The following is a 22,131-nucleotide window of genomic DNA, read 5'->3' as shown; positions in this document are numbered from 1 at the left end:
AAACAAGCCTTTGAAAGCTTTCTAGCCTTTACCTTTGCTGATTCTTGATGCCTATACGCCTCACTGAATTGACTGTCCATACGCTGAACTGTTTCAGATCCTTGAGTGACAAGGTGTATGCGAATATTATCTGTGATGACATCAGGCCAATCTCCAATGTCGTTCAGTCTAGAGTTTATTATCCTGCTTTCTGTATTGTTTACACTGTCTGATGGTTCAGCTTCTTCAGTATGAAGTTTTGAGGACACGCTTGTGTGCTGTCCTTTAGTCTCTAGAACCTGCTGTATTGAAGTATTTTCTTCTTTTCACGATGTCGGCCTCATCATTTTTTTTCTGAATTTAATGATAACCGTCTCATCTTGCTTTATTGCTTTTAATTGTTCAGTTAATTCATACCCAATAACAGCTCGCCTATAGTCGGTGGACTCTGGCAATGATGTGACTTGAAATCGTCTCAATGCATCTTTAGACTTAAGACATTTAAGAAACGCACCTCACTGCGGTCAAAGAAACTGCTTTATGCGGATGACATTGTCCTCTGGTCAACCGGCAAGAAAGCCGACCAAATACATGCGGCATTACAAGCAGACCTCCAAACAATCTCCTCGTATTTCGACAAATGACAGATTCAGATAAACGTTGCCAAAACGACCTGATTCCTGTTCAGCCTAGGGATCGACATTCTTAAGGCTCCATCGAGCTTCAACTCGGTGGACTGCGACTCCAACGTGAAAACACGCCAAAATATCTAGGGGTAACCCTAAATAGAAAACTGTCGATGCTCCAGCACGTCCAGGAAGTTGAAAGAAAAGCCTCGGAGAAGTTAGCGTTACTAAGAAAGCTGACCAGCACAAAGTGGGGTGCCAAAACTTACATGCTTCGCACATTGTACCTAGGGGCTGTCAGATCACAAATTGATTACAGCTCAAGTATATGCTAGTAAAACTGCCCTCGAATCACTCGACCGAGTACAATCACAGGCACTAAGGTTCATTTGTGGCACCTTTCGGACAAGCCCAACAAACGCTGCTGAAATCTTAACAAACGTGGCCCCTTTACATTTAAGGAAGGAGAGAGCGGTACTTACGGCCTATGAGCGCTATGAAAGGGGCGACTCTATTCTACCCACCTCAATATTAGTGCGACAGTGGAGAGAGAGAAATCGCTAAAAATGCGATCGTTCCTCCACATTGCGGCCAGTTTGTCAAAATCAGCTGGGCTCTCTACTGACAGAATCCCAATTAGAATAATTAGTACTTGCCCTCCGTGGCGGAGAAGTTGGCCCCACAAATAAGCATGTCCCTTATAGGGCAAGAGGGAGCCACCAAGAGGCGATTAACACCTGCAATACTCCAAAAATTGGCATCAGCTACATTAAAGTCCTACCCATCAGATGCCATTTTCTTTTATACCGATGGGTCGGTAATGAGGGACCCCGATAGATCTGTGTATGGGCCCCTTATATATAGTCTACCCAGACCGGACAGAACCAGAGATGCCGATTTCTCCGTCTGAGCTTAAAAGGGTTTTGAGGCGCCAGCCAGACTAGTCAGTCTTGAGCATTGTTCATCATTTTGTTAAACAGAATCATAAAGAAATGAATAAACTAAGACAATTGTTTAGAGCTAAGGTTTAGAAATATATTTGTAAACTCAATATCTAGATTAAACCAATGGACTAAACAATGAAGTAAAAAAAGGTTGGCCTATCTTCTTCTTCCTCTTTATATTACAGAGCATTGATCAGTGTAGTAATAACATGTACCGTGTGTCCGAAATAAATCTAGTAAATTAGATTCAAACTGTTCTATAGCTTACATTGTTTGGAAGAAATAGTCAAGGAGATGAAACAAAATAGCGACATGACTAGTTTATAAATCGTTAGTTCATGTTTAAAATACAGTCGTTTATGTTTGTTCGTGTCCATACAATTAGTCGTTTTTACTGAAAAGCTCACGGAAATAGGAAATTAATACACACTGGGGGAATTTTGGTGCCCCTCTCCACTTGGTGCCCTGTGCGGCCCGCACCACACGCACATTGGTAGCTACGCCACTGCTTCTAGCTAAATGTATTAGTAGGCACACACAAAAAAAAAAACACTGCAAAGAACTTTACGACTAAAATTTCAGTTTCATATAACTTTAATGACTATTAACTCTAACAATTCGTCACTGTAACATGTAGCGTAGAAGACTGTACAATATCTGTCAGTTTACAGTTAGCTATACTTCGTTGCAATTCATCTCTTCACTTCGTTGCAATTCATCTCTTCTCAACTTGCATCGAGCCGTATTCCACAGAACAGACCAACGACACACTTCCCAGTGTCGCTCCAGGTCTCCCAAAGCTGAACCAAGTCGTACTCAAAGTCTACCGAATCAGAGCCGCACACGTCTTACATCGACTGTATCGACTGTAACGGCTCAAGTCCACTGTAGTACGCTGTATAGACTTTAACGGCAGTAGTCCACTCCAGTTAACTCTACCCTAGTTAACTTGCATCGAGTCGTACACATCTCTCTTCTACTGTCTCGCACAGTAGACAACAGTACCGACGACTCACTCACGACTGACTTTCACATTAATTCTCTGGCTTATATAGAGTCCCTAATCGATCCTCCAAAGTTCCATAAACACTGCTAGTATCTTCTGGAATAACACGTGAGGGAACGTCACATCCTGTCTTTGTTTATACATGTAGATTCCAGAAAACATCGGCTGCAGTGTCATCTTGCCGGAGTCACAAGTTGTGACCTCTATCTGTCACTGGACATTGCTAGTACCTTCTGGAATAACATGTAAGGACACGTCACATCCTGTCTTTGTTTATACATGTACATTGTTGATGGTCTATTTTGTTGATGAGTATATATATGTTACTGGTGCATGCGAGTCCATATGACACAACAACAGAATGAATCAAGAATATACTTAATAACGCAGGCTGATAACTTCAACAATTTAATAAACAATAAAAAGGGCACAGTCCTCTGTCGTCGCCAGCCTGGCGTCGTCCTCTTAGGCGTCTTGTCCGTTATTCTTCTTGTTCATAATCCTACTCTGTTCTTACTCGTCACATTACTTAGGAAAAGCCCGATTCACATCAACTTCTACGCATCTTGTGTCATTACATATTTCCTCCCCCCTTTATCAAAAAAAAAATTTTGTCAATTTTTTTTTTTTTTTTCAGTCTAAAACACTATCCCTACTGTCATGTCTGTACAATATATATGGCCAAAATTTTGGGGAAAGACAAAACAAACATATATCTTGATCTTGATGGACATCATCATGTTTCCCATCTTCATCAGTTCCTGGTAAAATTGTCCATGTTCCTATGTCACAAAGTTCACACTGTAGTTGAATGTTGACACCAAGAAAACAATACAGTTATTAGTAAGAAAATATCTGGTATGCGGTGTTCTAATCATCACTCATTGACGATAAAATAGTATAGTACAGTGTAATAGTTTCACCAACCAATAGTACTAAGTCCATCAAGACATGTATACAGTCCCCATACGACGATGCCTTTGTCGATTCCACAGACATAAAACAGAGTTTTTCAGAGTAAATACACATGTATATAGTCCACATACGAAGATGCCTTTGCTGACTCCATAGGCATAAAACAGAGTTTTTCAGAGTAAATACTGTCATTGGCTATATGTTCATGGCTGGTCGCCTCACATCATACCAAACCTTTCCTGTCAGACAAAATGTAATATTTGTGTCAAAACAGCTTTCCAAATTATTCTACTTAACTTTTTTTGTTGGGTACCAATAAGTATATTTTCTCTCCACTTACCATTTCCAAACTGACCTAGCCTTTTACTAATGGATGATAATGATTATATAAAAAAATAATGACTGTAGATGATCATACTTACTTTAATTTACACCTTTGACTTCAATTATTAAAATAATTTTATAATTATCTCCCTTGATTTAATAAAATTCCCAATTTATATTTTACTGAGTTATCTTCCTTTAAAGGAAATAAAATATATATAGTCCATATATAAACAACCTATTCATACCCATTGACTAGAACATATACATATATATATACATGCATAAACAAATCAAAATGAATAATCATTATTTACAACAGTTTATCTCACTGTAACTCTTCAAAGTATTTCCCTTTCTCATCAACATGGTCTTATGAGTGCCATACTATAGCATACAAATAAATATCATAACATATACAACTTATTTACAATCTAAAAGAACTCAACATGTTCATGCACTATACAATTAAACCATTGCTAGTATATATATCTATATATACTTATAAGTAAACCATCAAGAATTTACTTTCTCCAACTATATTCTGCTTCTCCATTTCTTCTTTGGTAAGGTCCATATGACCTACAATTGTCCCATGTACCCTGGTACTCATCAGAGTTACATCTTCTCTGAGGGTTCCCTCTATGATACTGTCTATCATAGACATTGCTATCAAAATTTCTGTCATACTCATAATGGTCAGATCTTCTATCTGAATAGTCACAACTTCTGCATTGCCTGGCAATATGTCCCTTTCTTTGACATTTAAAACAAATAATGTTTCTTCTCATTTTACCATAAGAATTTCTTTGTCTCATTTTGTATTCATGTCTTCTATTCCAGTTATCTATTTCTCTTTGAGTCATTTCCTTTAGTCCATGTATATTGCCTAAAAGCAAATCATGAGACAATCCTGGTATTGCTAAACCTTTACAATAACCAGTATAAAATGGTGTTTCTAAGAAAACTTTACAGGCTTGATAGCGCTTGATACTGCCATCTATCAACCTTACTTTTTTCTCATAGCCTAATAAACAATCTGATTTAACTAAGTTACTCCTAATTCCAACTGTACTGCATCCCGAATCTTTGACAAACCTCATAGGTTTCCCATTTATAAAACCAGAGTGTACTCTCACTCTGTTGGTTTCATCTTCTGCAAAATTTATTTCTTCTACACCCCAACAATAGTTCATCTCTTCTACTTCTTCATTATCACTACTTTCTCTACTGTCCCTATCATTGGTGAAATACACTCTACTTTTGTTATTTCTGTTTCTGTTCTCTTTAAACTCAACTTTCCTGCTCTGCTTTCTGTAATTATTCCTATTTTCTGATCTATTGTAATTCACTTTTTTACAGTGTGCTGCAATATGTCCTCTACCTTGACAATTAAAACAGATTATCTCTCTATAGTCACTATTATCTCTATTTCTATCATTTCTGCTTTCATGTCTATCTTTACTCTTAGTTTCTTTACTATATCCTACAAAATCAATGTGTTTCTTGTCTTTATTTGAAAATGAATTATTAGGATAAGCACTGCTGTAAGTTCTCATAATAATAACTATGTCCTCTAAAGTTTTTGGTTTTCTCTCTTTTATAAATGACTGTAACTGAGATTCACATTTGTTTGTAAAGTTATCTATCAAAATAAAGTTTTTAAGTCCCTCATAGCTTTGATCTATTTGCTCAAATGACATCCATTTACTGAAATAATCTTTTTCAAGATTTACTGTTGTTTGAGGATCAATCTGACTACAAGGAAAATTTTCAAAATATTTTTTCCTAAATGTACTGGCATTATGACCATAGGCATTAAGAAGCTCTTTCTTTAATATATCATAACTATTCTGAATGGTATGATCATGGTTTTGACAAATAGTTAATGCTTGACCTTGAACAAAATCAAGTAAGATTTGAGACCATTCATTTTCTCTTATGTTACAACTTCTCATTTTGATCTCAAAATGCTTTAAATAGTCTGAAATACTGTCTTTATCTTCTTGAAAGGGCTGCATTTTCTTTTTCAGCCAATGATTAGTACTTTGATTATTACTATTATTGATTTCAATCTGATTGTCTGGGGCATTGGTAGTATTAATATTAGATCTATCATTAGTATTATTGCTATTAACTTTTTGTTTATTTTGTTCAGCTTCAATTCTCAATTTCTCAAGATCATATTGTAATTTCCTATCTGCTTCTTCTTTTATTAATTGTGCATCTAGTTTATTCTTTTCCATTTCTATCTTATCTATTCTATCTCTCTCTATTGTCACCATTTGCTGTACATAGCTAGTTAGGTCCTTTCCTTTAAGTTCTAGCTGTTTAGCCTCAGCAATAATTTGCTGGCGAAAAGTCTCCATATAATCAAAGTTTGGAGCTGTTGCCATTATGGTTATTTTATTTTAAACAATGTCTCAATATAGTTTTGATATGGCCTCCCTATTGGCCTAAATATCACAATTTAGTTTTCACAAAAACTCACTTTCAAATACTTCTTGTAATATATATATATATATTTATATATTTAAATACCTTTGCTCAATGTTATATCAAGAAATATTACCTCAGTGGACTTACTCACAGCCACAATACTTGAATACAACTCAAAATTTTATATCACCTTAATTCAGTGAACTTACTTTAGGCCACATAAACAAATATCATATACCTTTATCAATACCTCAATACTTAATTCAATGGACTTACTTCTTGCCAATAAATACCCCTAGGACTATTCTAGTCACTAGTCTAGATTCAATACAACTTCAATACAACTTCAAATAGATAAATCAATATTATACCTCCAACAGTAAATCACAATCCAGTGATACTGACAAAAAATTTTATTCTGACCAATTAGACTGTGTTTAAACACATCTATAAAATAATGTCAACCGATTAAATCGGGACAAAAGATCTATTTATAAATAATTACTTCTTAGACTCAGTTGTCTTCAGGATAAAATAGATCTAAGGCTCTCATAGGCATAACAATTTAGTTAATACCTGGAAACAATCTAGAATTTATAATCTAGATTAAACGTGGCTTACCTTATCTACTTAAGATAAAATTACTAATATATAATTAGAATAATGTAAAATAAACATAAGACACAAAAAAATAAATCTATTCTAATGAGATGAGACTTTTTAGAGGAAGTATACACTGAAAGAGACAAATAAAGATGACTTCACCTGACTTCTAAAAAAAATAAAATGTACGTGGATACGAACAAAACAAGACAATCTAAACAATCATTGAGACTTTATTAAATGAAGCAGGTCCACTTTCTAATGTGTCCTATAATGACGCCCTTATCAGGCAACCTGCTCTTAACAAAGATCTACTGTCCCTAATAGACTTAATTTAATAATAATGGAGAGAAAAAATAAACTTATCTTTAGTTAGATCCCCTTTGTTCAGTCCACGGAGCTACAACGGTCAGTTCCACACAAGTTCCCCACTGTCTTAGTCTTAGGCAAGGCAAGGTGTGCTCCCACAGGCTACTCGACAGGCAGTACTGAGTTAGGCCAATCTCTCCTGGTGCTGCCACAGTATGGTACGAATCTCAGATAAAGTCCTCTGGTAGGGTCCCAAGGTTCCGGTTCCACTTGATGATCTGTTGGTGCTGGCTTCTGTCTTCAGGTCAGGAACATAAGTCAATACTGAGACAAGCTGGTGGTGCTCGTCGTCTCAAGAGAGGTAAAAAAAAATGACAAAGTCCAACTCTCTCTTTTGATGAATATAAATGAGTCAACTTTACAAGTTGATTAGATGGTCACGCAGTGTGGTAGTAGGGTATACCATCACTCGTGTGTAGATTAGATTGTAAGCTCAGCAACACTACAACAGTCAATTAATAGCTTGAAAAACAAACCTGACAAGGTGACTCGATCCAACGGTCAGCTTGTAGATACTAGATATGTAGACTCAGATGACTTTCCGTACTCACAATAAACAGATAAACCTGACAAAATGAGGTATCTTCACTCTTGAGTAGTCTTGAGGTATATATATTTAGATAGAGGTATACTGACGACGGACTGCCCTAGATCACTTACACGGACGAAATAGTTCTGGATTCAGACACAATAGATATAGTCAATATAGATCTATATATAGATCCAGGTTCAATCTAAAAATATCTAACCTGGCTGACAAAGCTAGACGCTGGTAACGGTTTCGAATTTTCTCTAATAGAAAGTCTAGATCCACTGGAACAAAGATGCCTAAATCCAGCTGCAGTCCAGATAATTAGCACAGACGTAGGGTAGATCTAGTAGAAATAAACGAATGTTAATCCAGTACTTCTCCAGTGTACTTCGCCAAGTGTAGAATTGTAGATAGATATATCCAGAACATGAAGTTAACTAGATTGTAGATCAAAATGACGCCCTGGCCGTCGTGGGTCGCCACATCTGTTGATGGTCTATTTTGTTGATGAGTATATATATGTTACTGGTGCATGCGAGTCCATATGACACAACAACAGAATGAATCAAGAATATACTTAATAACGCAGGCTGATAACTTCAACAATTTAATAAACAATAAAAAGGGCACAGTCCTCTGTCGTCGCCAGCCTAGCGTCGTCCTCTTAGGCGTCTTGTCCGTTATTCTTCTTGTTCATAATCCTACTCTGTTCTTACTCGTCACATTACTTAGGAAAAACCCGATTCACATCAACTTCTACGCATCTTGTGTCATTACAACATTCCAGAAAACACTCGCTCCTGTGTTATCTCGCCGGGGTCATACGTTGACCTCTTCCTGTCACTGGTCATTTGTAACACTATTAATACAAAGGTAAGTCAATGGATACACAATTATGTATCTAGTGGCCTCTTCTGTTGGCCTCTTCTGTTGGCCTCTTCTAGTGGCCTCTTCTGTTGGCCTCTTCTGTTGGCCTCTTCTGTTGGCCTCTTCTGTTGGCCTCTTCTGTTGGCCTCTTCTGTTGGCCTCTTCTAGTGGCCTCTTCTGTTGGCCTCTGCTGTTGGCCTCTTCTGTTGGCCTCGTCTTGTTAATGTGTTCACTAAATGTTAAGTTATATGTACCTTGCAAAGGGCCGTGTTGTATCCGCTATTCTTTAAAGCCGATAGATATAACCACGATTTTGTATTCTTTAGTTTAATGATGATCATAATGGAGGCTTTCAGGTCCAGATATAAGTTCGTGGAGGCTCGCAACATGTTTTTATTTTTCTGGAAGTCCCAATACTTCTTTGAAAAGTTTCAAAAAGAATATCAATTAAATTCTTGGGTAGTGAAACTCTATATCTCTTCACATTTTATCGTATGTTCTTTCATAGTATGTTCACTATGAAGACAGAAAACCTCGATGTCTGTCTTTAGTCCTCTGTCTTCATTCCGTAAAACCGGCCCTGAACAATCGAGCTAGAGTTTAAAATCTGAAAGTTGACATCGTCAATTAATGATTGTCTTTCGATTCGTTTCTTTTAATACTTGTTTTAGTTCTTGTTTTTTACTGAGCTTATATTAACCTAGGCCATTTTTTATAGATGGCAATACTCTAGACATGCGACGACGCCCTCTGTGGGCAAAATAGCTTGACACAGATCTGTACGACGTGGCGACGAGCGATTGGTCTCGACTGCCCACAGGTTGCGACGTGGCGTTTCAGTGTTAAGGCCTTCTACGACGATTGTTCTCATATTAACTGACTCCGTCTGCCTGTCTAGTTTGATGAAATATGACACACGTTATTTCTCTCGCTTCACATTCTCGGATCAAATTAAAACAATTTGCACGATTATTCATGTCAATGACAACACAGGAATAATTCGAAATATTGACCAATTATTTTAACAATTAGTTGTAATTATTTAGTTTTGTGGTTTGTAGAGACAGTACTAAGCAAATAAGTCTTGTGTAGAGAATTAGGTCGTAAGTTAAAAGTTTTAAACTAGCAATAGTCTTCAAAATTGTATTTTTTATAAGTACTTGAATAGTCTTCAAAACCTATTTTATAAGCACTTTTACAGATCAGTGACTAGCAATCAACCTTGGATCCAGGAGGCTCAAGACCTCGCGCTCACATTTAGACTCCAGAAACTTTTATTCTCTTAAACCTATAGACCCGTGTGGTATTCTAGCCTCTAAACCAGCGGTTCTCAACCTTTTTAGTCCCGCAACCCCTTTTTTGAAATTTCTCCACAATGCAGCGACCCCCAAGCGTAAAATCATATGCGTTTTTGCTAATGTTAAAAACTGTAATCATGATTAAAATTTCTTGTATGAATCGCCAGGGCTGCATTACACATGAATTTTTTTTAATTTCTTCTTTAACGTTTGAAATAAAACCATTAGATTTTTTCCGAGATCCATTTTTATGATTTGTTCCAGAATGAAAATATTATCTTTAATAACGTGATGGCGTAGTACTAATTATAGATGAATATACTTATAAATTGCCTGCGTTAATCTTCACCATAGAAATAGGCATATTATCTAGGATTCAGCATTTCATCTAGCCATTTGATGGACAGTAATTAAACTGTCACAAATATTTATGCTGCGACAATCAAAATAATTGTAAAGATTATGATACAGTTGTTTGTAGCATATATTTTCGAATGACAAATATAGGAATAATATTGTAAGTACGCATGAAAAATTTTGACCAATGACAGGTTTTTTAGACAAAAAAATCTATGTTTTTATCGATTGTCTTAGGCGACCCTTGGAAAATCGCCATTCTACCCCAAAGGGGGTCGCGATCCACAGATTGAGAACACCTGCTCTAAACACTAGAATTGTAATTCCATTTTATATGAACTCTTGTAAAAAAAAAAAAGCTTAGCACTTAAAGGGTTAAATGTTCTTCTAGAATGTTTTGTGAGAGTGCGAGATATGATACTGCATCATAGTTATGACAATACAAGAAATGAAGCTTTACGACTTAACAAAATATTTGAACAGAGATTTGTGGTGAAAGGCTTTCTGAATTTTATTTTGTTATCATTGTTTAAAACGTCATGTTTTCCTTATCACCTGTAAATCTGCTTGATCGCTAAAGGAAATAAATTACTGCTCAAGCAAGAGCCAAAAACAAACGTCTCTCTTAACAGAGCGGAGAATTGTAAATAAAGGGAAACCAGCTCTAGAAATACGAAATCTTTTTTTTCTTATTTACTTCCTTGTCAAAACTAATTTAAAAACAACAACAACAACAACAGCATATATATATATATAAAAGGAAAAGCACCTGAACGGCAAGCAAATTATAGACACTAGTCATATCGTGTGGTAGGCGCTTCGGACTGGCGTCACCATGTCTCCTAGTTCAAATCTAGTGCACTGCCCTACTTCAGAAGGTCTGGTCTAAGACATACTGTTGTTAATCTCTGCAGAAAGTCCGACATTTGTACACGGAAACAATAATGCAAAGAAATGTGTCCAACTAAATGTTAATAGTGACACTTTGAAACTCTGCACAATGGGAAATAAAGATGTATCTTTTTTTGTATTTGTAATTTTTTGTCTTTTGTTTTTTTTTAAAATAATCCTATTAAAAAACTAAATGTTATGTTTATTCTAATTTGTGAATGTTTACACATATATATATATATAAAACTACTATTTGTGATAATTTCGATATTTGCAAAATGGCATATTTACCATACAGAAAAAAAAAACAGCAAAAAAAACAACATAAAATTCATCTTTATCAGTTCATTAACACGTGACAAGTGACAAGTGAGTCAAAATATACAATTTTAACATTTCGTAAGCAGTTACAGAAAGATCTTAGGCCGCATTTTGAATGAAGAGATTAGAATACAGCATTGGGACCCAACGATGACCTGCTAACCACTGTCAAATAACGTAAACTCAAACTCTACAGCCACATCACAAGGTCCTCAGGGCTCGCAAAGACCTTCCTTCAGGGAACAGTACCAGGAAGAAGAAGAAGAGAAAGCCAGAGAAAGCGATGGGAAGACAACATCAAAGAATGAACAAGCCACTCAGTGAATGAAATTCGTTCCATGGCAAAGGACAGAGAGGAATGGAGATAGACGGTTTACAGTTCTTGTATGGTGTCCGAAGGTCCAAAAGACTAAGGGATAGGTCAAGGTCATCGGTGTCTTTGGTCGTGGACTAAAGAGTATGTCAGCAACCAATCACTTCACTTTTCACAAATTATGTCGTAACAATTCGAGTTAGGTGCACTCAGGGGAGTCCTTAAAATCGCTGAAATTTAAAATCTCAGTGTTCACCAATACATGAACTCTGACCCTCTCTGTACGGACGCCAAGCGCTTTACCACTCAGCCACCAGGTCCCATCTCTTTCCCATTATTTAAACCAAATATCCTCTGTACTTCTTTTTTTCCTAGCCTCAACAAATACATGTGAGGGCCATGGTGAGATAAAGATATTCTTTCCTATCCTATTCTCTGACTTCTAACTTGCATATTGAGAATTAAAAATCGTATTTGAATATATCATTAAAGTACTTATTAACTTTAAAAATAGTTTTCATTTCGCCTAAATGCTCTCAGTATGCTATGATCAGTCACCTGTTTCCGAAGATCTTATTTAGACCTCCTTACAATCTAATTTACTTCCTAGGGAAATTTGATAAGATTGTTCAATAGAGCAATGCATTACTACAAATCTTTCTCAAATGTAGAAAGGGAAACATCCCTAAATAGCTGAACATTGGATTAGTACATCAAATATCTGTGTTACAAATTGGTCAATTTAACGTTTTTCCGAGTTATTAAAGCTAACATGAAATTTTATTCTCACGCTTCTGACTCCAAATATTTCATACATTGCAATGATAAGAAAAATACAAGAAAGACAAACAAAATTTCAGCGGATATAGAAAGAAACACTGGCGTCGTTGTAGTTCCACTCTTAACATATTGGATGTTTTCTGAAACACGTATGTAGATTTTTTAAATTATGTTTTACTGACATTTTAAAATCTTTTTCCAAGATTTCCGCTGCCACGTGTCGAAATGTCCTCAAAGTGATTTCGATATAATCATGAAAGTTGCGCTCCGTAAGAGCAATTAGAAGAGAGAGAGAGAGAGAGACAGGAATAGAGACATTCACACAGATTTATAGAGTGACTGATACAGAACGTACAGATACTTTGAAACATTGAGATAGCCTAAATAAACAGAACATCTGGGATAATCAATGCAATCTTAGTGTAGGCTAATGTCCAATTAGTACGATAAACTTATTTGAAGAAAAAAATAGTAATCTTGCTTTTCACGCTGTTATATAAGTTAGCGACCCTGTTGTATGTATTCCAAACAGAGTATTATTTCTTTCCGTGCGGGGTTACTCTCAATTTGCAACCGATCTTGGCTCTTCTCTCTCTCTCTCTATATATATATATATTTTGTTTTGCATGCGTTCTGTTTTCCGAGGCACCAAAGAAGACATCTAGTACATTGAGCAAACCTGGAGTTGGTTTCACCAAATGGAAGAAACCTGAGAGACTGATAGAACATGAAGAAGGAGTCCACCATAGAAAAGCTTTTTTGAAGTGGACTTTAGAAGAAGAAAAGCTTAAGGCGGAACCAGATGAACTGTCACATATGTTTCATGCCCAAATTTGGAAAAATCAGCAGTATTGGAGAAATATTCTGAAGCGTATAGCAGCGGCTATTAAGTACTTAACAAAAAATAATTCAAGCTTACTTGGTCACAACGAAAAACTGAATTCACCCAATCCTGGGAACTTCCTAGCATCTTTGAAATTTCTTGCAGAATTGGATGAAGTTACGAAATTCCACTTACATAGCCTCATCTTTAGTTACTATCTATGTCTAGTGACCTAAGTACACTGTTTTAATATGTAGCTTACATAGAATCGAATATGGGAAGATACATTATTTGTCACCTAAAATTCAAAATGAGTTCAATAACTTAATGAGCAATAAAGTTAGTGAATCAATTGTTGTGAAAGTCAAGCAAGTTTATTGTTGGTTACTCTTCTCTGATGCTTGATTCCACACCAGATGTTTCTCATCAAGAACAGGTATCCATAATAGTTCGTTACTTGGATGTTAATAATTTGGTTGCTTTAAAATGTTGAAACCTGGCGGACAAAATTATTAAGAACTTGATCTGAAAACACTTAAAGACATTGAAGACTGGACTTTGATCTGTGCAGAGGTCAACCTATGTTAACGCACCCACAATGAGTGGCCGTCTGTCTGGCCTGCATAAACGTCTCTTAGACATAAATCCAAAGGCAACATTTCTGAACATTGATAATCACTCTCTCAACCTGGCAGCTCTACATTCTGCTGAGATAGATCCAACAAATGTCCCCTTTTTTGAAACTGTATATGAATTGTTCAGAGATATCATGACATTATTATACACCACAAATAGAAATTAACATTTTAAAGAATAGAGAGAAAAAAAAAAGAAATGCCATTCTTCAATGCAATTGAAGAACTGTACAATATAAATAAGTACATTTAATGGACAGTGAAGCGTGGTCCCGACAGTATGTTTGAACTTTGCTACCTATGAAGAGCGCTCGAGGTTCGACACCCAACCACCCAACTCAAGCAGGGTTGTGTTTACTGAGATCCTAAAAGCAGCATGGATATCCTTCTGCCACATATCCCCCCCCCCCAAATGATCCACAAATGAGATTGGACCCTAGCGCTCTGAGTATGCTATAAGCATGAAAGTAGCGCTGTATAAACGCTCTAAAAAAAGAGGTCTTAGAATTTGTCTTACTAAAAAAAAGTTGTTTTTTTTTTAATTGTATTTCAGATTGATTGGTAATAAAAGAAAACATGAGCCCAAGAGTTGAACCCAAATTTAAAGTACAGTGGCTCATACAGGGGGTCATTCTGAGCTGCGCATTCTCGTCTGATTCTTCACGCCTGCCATTACATCCTGAGAAGGAACTTGTACCAAAACAGTAAGCACATCGAAGTACAAGCAAAATATTAAACAAGTCTAAAAACCAAAACAGAACTAAAAAAAATCAACAACAACAAAGCTTATATTGAGTGATTCAAATAGTTTCAATCAGTCATGTAATTAAAGTTGTAATAAGCCTCTAACGACAATTTATCAAGGGACTAATTCATCTTATACCACCGCTTAGGTCAAGTAATTTTTTTTTTCTTTGAGATACCAAACAAACCAAAAGTTAATTAATTAATAGGTTATTTTGTTTATTAGTTCTTGTGTTGTGAAGTAAAATAAATGATTGCGCAAAATTTCAGCTTGTCGGAGAAATAACGTGTACAAACTTTAGGCCGGGCAGACAGACAAACAGACAGACACCTAAATAGACACACAGACAGGTAGAGTGAGTTTATATAGGCCTTGTAAAAAAAATGTTTAAACAGAGCTTTTATAAGGGAGATAATGGTAAATTACTACGATGAAAGAAAAAATTACGTTGTGATTCTTACAAAAATTCAGTATTTCAAAGCAGTTCAATCTTTTAAGTCAGCTTTTCATTTCTTGGGTCGACTTAATCGACTGTATTGTGGGTAGGCTATTAGAAGTAAATATGAGAGAATTGAGATTTGAACATTGCAATTGCCATTTACTATAGCGGAATAATTATTAGCTGAGTAAATGTAACAGTTCCACTGGGTAATTCTTTTTACATTTCACAGGTTTTGTCTACCAAGAACCGCTGTCGTTTGTATCACTTTAAAAGCGATACCACCTGTTGTTAATCTTACACAAGTTCTCCTGGAGGACCGCCTATCACCTTACACTATGTTGTCAACAATTAGAGGGAGTTATAATAGACATTGCTTGCTTTGTACAGCTTCAACACAAAAACATTGTGACAAAAAGTTCAGACTTTTTCCTACCATTACCAGACTAAATGAGACTCTACCTGTCGGACTAAAATATATTCTATTCGTGAGTCTTAATAAACCTCAGTTTAAGAGACACAACAACTGTGATGTTTGTGAAAAATGCAAGAATTTAGTTGTCATATCAAGACAGTTTAAAATCATAACAACCAGATTTCAAATTGTGGTCCTAACCCTGACATATGTATGTCATTTCCGTCATCAACTTACCATTAGAGGATCTAAAAGACTACCTAGAGCCGCATACAACGTCACTACGGCAACAACTATTAAAACAGCGACCATTTCTAATAGCACAACTAGTAGAAGTACTTTTAATGTTATCACTAATAGCAGTGTGCAGACAAGCTCTTTACATACGTCAGAATATGATACAAATAGACAAACCAACACCACAGCGTCAACGGTAGATTCTACAAGTAACACCACTAATACTCTGACTTCTCTGAATTTTACATCAGGAGAAGAAACACAAAAAGAAGATTTGGACAAGTCAGTCTTTAGCTGGCTTATTTTGGTTGCCGTTTTAGCCAATATTGGGAAACGACCGTCCGTCTATGGCGCTTTCGTTGGGATTCTATGCTTCTCAGTTGTCTACGGAATCTGCTTTCTTCTAAGGAGTAAAATTAGGACACTTGTAGCAGGTAGACTAAGTAAAACGATCACGCCTCTAAAAGTAGACGAGCTTCCGGTTTTAGACAGTAAATGCGCGTCCCATAACGTCAGCAATAGTTCAACTGAGTTGACAACATCGTCCGAGAGCTCGGCGTCCAATCAAACCAGTCGAGTCATCAGCAAGTTCCTAGTTCAAAACCCTCCTGAAAATATGGGAGCATCTGAGGATTCAGCATCCAGTTACACAAACACGGTCATAGGCACTGTTCAAAATTCTACTGAGCTGATGACATCGCCAGAAAGCACAGCGTCCAATGAAACTAACGCGGTCGTCAGCAAGCCACTACTTCAAAGCTCGCTTAGCATAGAGAGTTTGATCAGCGCCATGACTTTTCTAGGCAATGACACCATGACAATCAGGTGTAAGACCATTAAAAGGCCGAACTCTAACGTCAAAGAGGTGGAGATCGAAATAGATGTTCCGCAAGACTCTGAGGGCTCACGACACAACCAAGTTTGGTCTTACGCGAACGGCGCTTTAGAGGAAGAGGCAAGAACCTACTCTAGACGCATAACGCAAACAGCCGTGCCGAACGACTACGATTATATAGACGAGTCTCTGTTTGTACCTGAGGCAGGGGACAGCGATGAGGCATTAGACCATACAGAGGTAGTAGACCAAACAGAGACATTAGACCAAACAGAGGTAGTTGACCAAACAGAGGCAGTTGACCAAACAGAGGTAGTTGACCAACTCGCGCTAGCGGACAAACACAATTTTGTTGACATGAAAGAAATTTTGGACAAACACGAGATTATAGTGAAACACAAAGCTGTGGAAGAGAACTTGTTAGACAACGAACATGACCTCATGAACAAACGTAGAGCAGAAGACGAGCAAGAACTAGAGGACGTCTATGATAACAACAAACGTGTGAGCCTGGAATATTTAAATATTGATTCTTTTGACCCCTATTCCTCGTTCCTAAACGGAAGCTCCGACCATTATGTTAGCGAGCTTCCGTTGACAGAGAGCTCCAATTATGTCAATGTCGATTGTATTTTAAGCAGGAGCAGCTCCTTACAAAGTAGTCTCGTTTAGACGATCAACTTTTTGTACAAGATTAGTGTCCAACAGATACTGTTTTGGGTAACTCAATGACTACATGTTAAAATAAGGGTATTTCATAACTATGGAACAAATCATTGACATAGGCCTAGAGCATGATTTCTACTTTCTATATAACTCATTTGTATTTCTGATGCATTACTCATGATTGTGTTATGACTTATGATTGTGTTATGATCTCTATGATTGTGTTATGACTTATGATTGTGTTATGATCTCTATGATTGTGTTATGATCTCTATGTTGTAAATAATCAAAATAACGTAATAGTATTCTTATTTTTCAATGATTGGCATTTCTTTCTTTTTCTTTACAAACGTACATCAAATCACTCTGTCGGTCTGTCTGTCTATCTTTCTGTCTGTCTGGCTGACACAAATCTTGTAAACGTTTTTTTTTTCATCCTAAGATCAAGCTGAATCTTTGCACACTTATTCATTGTCGATGACACAAGGAAAAAAAATTATCCATTCGTTAATTTAGTGTTATTTATTTTTCTTCACAAAACAGAGATTAATCTTACATGATTGGATGTCAGTAATAGTGCGGCTCTTTTTCTTTATATAAGGTGATTTTTTTACTTAAAGTATGTGTTATGCTACTTGCTACAAAGCTTATATCAATCAACTCTATTCTGTCTGTGTGGTAAACGTTTGTACACGTTATTTACCCCATATCCAAAATCAGATTAAGCAGAAATTTTGCACAATATTTCTTTCACCTGACTATGCAAGAATGAATTATACGAAATTTAATGCATTAATTAATTAACTATTGCTAATTAATTATTTTGTTTGATATCTTCAACAAGTAAAGATATTTTACTTTATTGATGTGGTGGTATAAGCTGTATTAGTCCTCTTGAGGACTCCTTAGCCCTGAAGGAACATTTCTTTTATGCTTTAAAAGAACAACAAGGAAACTATCAAGTAAACTTTCACCAAGATAATCTCTCTTCCCTCCCCCTCCCACAGCTAGACAAGTGATGGGATCACACCGCAGTTAGAAAGCTAAAAGATAAATAAAAAAAAATTGGTAAAAATATTTCTGATCGCACAGATTTATTAGTTCTAGGTCAATGACACATATCTGACTGATCTAAACTAATTAATACAAGTGCACTTCAAATATAAGCTTTGTATTTTTTAAAGTATTTTTTTTCCTTGATCTTTGAAGAAACTAACCCAAATGATGAAATGGTAAGCCAGGGGCAGTGTACCGAAACATTATTGTGAAATTGTTGAACCATGAATCCTCTCACTTTTGGTCCCTATCGCTCTGTGACCTACATTTTGTATGGCAAAGTTTCGACGTTTCTTGCTATTTAACTTCCCTGTCTCCTTTGGACAAACTAAACTCAACGGGTAAATGAGCTAGCAAGAAAATTAACTGTTTGCTCGTTCTTTATTCCATTTGGACAGTCATCAGGATAGTTCTCAATTCTACCACCAGCCTGCATCCATCAGCTTCCGACAGTCAGGAATAGGAACAATCCAAATTTAAAAAAATAGTTAAAAAAAAAAAAGCTTTTCTAATGGAAACGATTTTACATTTATAGATATCTCTCGCAATAAAACATAATTTATCTCCCTCTTTGATATCAAACGTGATAATGAATAACCAATAATTGATAGACAGGTTGGTAAATTGTCAAACATATTCATTTTGATAGGTACAGTAAATGATTGTGAAAAGGTGTAGATGGGTGTGGGTGTATTGATAAATAATTCCATAACAAGGAAACGGACATAACAGTTGCTAGTTGTTTTTGCGTGACGAATTTGTTTCTTTTTATATTTGCTATTTTTAGACCAATTCATAGCGACTGGTTGTTTAGAAATCATTTCTATTCAGGCATATCAAAAGAACGCAAAAAGCATGAAATTGTGCTAAGGAAAACGATTGGTTAAAAACATATTTCTAATCGGACATTTATTTTTGTTAGTCTAGATCTATTACAAATTGAATGACATGAGGGATTTATACTGATCTATACGCTTAAAATAAGTCTTGTATGTTTTAAATTTATTTAGCTTTTTCCTGTATTTGGGCAAATTTACATATTAATATATAGATGTGAAGATCTTTGTTGGGATTTCACTTCTCGATTGGCCGTCATCTTTTCGGTGTCAAGGCGAATTCAATTCATTTTCTATTATTGTAGGGAACCAATTGGGGGTGTTTGTAGAGCATGTCTAAACTTATTGCAGTTTGAAACTGTAGCACCCAGAATAAAGTCCAAAAGCCTTTGAAGGACACCGCAAAGTGTAAACTATAAATAATTGATTTAGTCAAGTAAGAGAATATAATTTCAATGTTTCCTCATTAATGATAGCATCCTTTCATTGTAAATAGTTATCTTATATGAATAATTAATTGCCTGTACATAATATGTCTCGTTCTTTAAATGTTGAGAAGGTGAACTATTAGTCGTAATTGAACATAATTAGAATAGTGAATTTTTTTTGTGTGCAAAGTTCATGTCCACTCATTCCGTCAGTCTGGTAAAAACTTTGAACACGTTACTTCTCCCACACTCATTCAAGGATCAAGTCTTAACTTTACACAAATATTTGTTGTACCTAAAAAGACATAAATCAATAGAAAAATTACCGATTATTCAATTAATCATTTACTGGTAATAAATTTCGTTTGTTAGCAATAAGGCTAAATTATCAATTAGAGTAAGTAAGTTAGTAAGAGATATGGCTAAATATGTGGGGTTTTGTCTCCTTAGGTAATTGTACACGCTTTTGTAACATGAATCAGTTAAAAAATTGATGAAATAGTCAGTTAATTATTGATGATTAATTATGTTGCTTGATATAAAAAAATGAAAATAAATTGTATATTGTTGATATATTGTTGTAAATGTAGAGTTCTTCCACTTGTATATGTTTGTTTTTTAAACTATGGTTTTCGCTTATTTATAAAATTGGGTGTGTATACCGCGACTTTCTTTGCATATTTCATACTCAGATAGCATTTAGGACCTGTGGGGGAAGGGAGGGGGTATCTGGGAGAAGGTTTCCGTCCTGCGATTAGCTAACATAACTCTGCTCGAGTCAGGATTCGAACACAAGCCCCATTGATAGATAGTCAAGCGATTTATGCCCCTTAGCTACATATACAAAAATCGTAGTTAAATGCAAAACTAAAAGACTTAACCTGACCTACTGTTAAAATGAATCTACGACTTTTTGTTTTTTGTAAGTGTAGATAAACAAATTGTAGTAAAGACTCAGGGTATACACATTTGTTTATCTCAGACCCACACTTTAAATTTCAGTGAAGCTTAGACTCATTTTACACATTGCGCTATAACTCAATCACTCACTACTCATTCCTATAAGAAAGTCCATAAACAAGACCAAAAAAAATCCCTTTAAAAAAAAAAACATCTAAAAACGCTTTCCTCAAAACTATATAACCATATCAACCAATAATTTACAGGTTATTTCCCTTATTCGATATCGACCAAAAAACTAATTACCAATAATTATTTGACTAATTCAGTATTTTTGTTTATTGATTCATGTTTTGTTAGAAACAATAAATAATTGTTTAAAGTATCAATTTGATCGGAGAATGCTTGAGGGAGAAATGGCATTTACAATTATTTAAGGGGACTAAAACCAACAAATTTAGCCATATGTGTGAATACTGGACTATTATTTACCCTTGATGCTATTAAACAAATAATGAATTACCAGTTACAAATTGTAGATCATCGGTAACCTAAACACCTTTTTTAAATTTTTATTTACCTGGTCTATGTCAATGAATAATTGTGCGAAGTTTCAGCCTCACTCGAGAATGGATGTGGGAGAAATTGCGTTTACACACCTTTTACCAGACAGAAAGACAGTGAGTGAGTTGATATAAGCTTTGTAAAAAAAAATAACAAGGCTACAAAGACGGTTTGAGTTTAAACAAAAACTCAAAATCGTCCCCTGAAACTGGTCCGCTCAGGCAGGTAAAACGACAGGCTTCAATATTTTCAGAAAGAATATCAGAACTATTAACAACTACAACCCCATCTCTGTGAATAGATAAAAAGAAGCTACGTTCTCATGCTGTTGTATTGTTAGTTCAACTAACCACTGATACCCTAGGAAACGGAGTTATGAAGCTATAGTTAAATCCTAGGTGTCACTTACAAAGACCGCATCACGAATGAATTGATAAGAAACAAGATGAATACAGTTATTGGACCCAACAATGACATGCTAACCACTGTAAAAAAAACGTAAGCTCAAACATATTACAAGGTCTTCAGAGCTTACAAAGGCCCTCTTTCAGGGAACATTACCAGGAAGAAGATAATGAGGAAGACAGAGAAAGCGATGGGAAGACAACATCAAAGAATGGACAGGCCTGTCAGTGAATAAAATTCTATCAAAGGCAAAGGGCAGAGAGGAATGGAGAAAGACGGTTGACATATCTTCTGTGTTGCCCCACCGGTCCAACAAAGGGATAGGTGAAGGAAGGTTAAATGTGAACGTGGCCTAACTGATGTTATTGAATGATAATCTAATTGATCTTATTTTGGTTAAATAAGTGTAATGTCTGCTAACATTGTTATTTTATTTAAATTATAACAATGTCGATAATCGACGTGACATCATTTACTGCATGGGTATGTGTGTTTGGGTTTCACATCATTTTCTAAAATAAACATTTTGGATTTTGCAAGTGTTTTATTATCGACAAAAAATATTTATTTATATATCAATGAA

At 35.8% G+C, this 22,131-nt stretch overlaps 1 protein-coding gene and 1 long non-coding RNA gene across 2 annotated transcripts; one reads left to right on the top strand and one right to left on the bottom strand.

Annotated features, from left to right (window-relative positions):
* Positions 1–3,164: 3,164 nt before the first annotated feature.
* On the bottom strand, positions 3,165–8,511 carry LOC129921752 (uncharacterized). Its single transcript, XR_008773716.1, has 2 exons — positions 7,682–8,511; positions 3,165–3,709 (listed from the first exon to the last, which is right to left on the bottom strand). It is a non-coding gene; the product is annotated as an uncharacterized LOC129921752 (long non-coding RNA).
* Positions 8,512–12,345: 3,834 nt separating this feature from the next.
* LOC106051896 (uncharacterized) lies at positions 12,346–20,252 on the top strand. Its single transcript, XM_056004992.1, has 3 exons — positions 12,346–12,713; positions 14,576–14,726; positions 15,439–20,252. The coding sequence occupies exons 2-3, from the start codon at positions 14,599–14,601 to the stop codon at positions 17,363–17,365; spliced, it is 2,055 nt and encodes a 684-aa protein (XP_055860967.1). The 5' UTR covers positions 12,346–12,713; positions 14,576–14,598; the 3' UTR covers positions 17,366–20,252.
* The last annotated feature ends 1,879 nt before the right edge of the window (positions 20,253–22,131 follow it).

The sequence above is a fragment of the Biomphalaria glabrata genome, chromosome 11 (genome assembly GCF_947242115.1).
Source record: "Biomphalaria glabrata chromosome 11, xgBioGlab47.1, whole genome shotgun sequence".
In the NCBI taxonomy this organism is placed as follows: domain Eukaryota; kingdom Metazoa; phylum Mollusca; class Gastropoda; family Planorbidae; genus Biomphalaria; species Biomphalaria glabrata.
The sequence above is the reverse complement of the archived record's forward strand: the minus strand, read 5'-3'. Positions and strand labels throughout refer to the sequence as shown.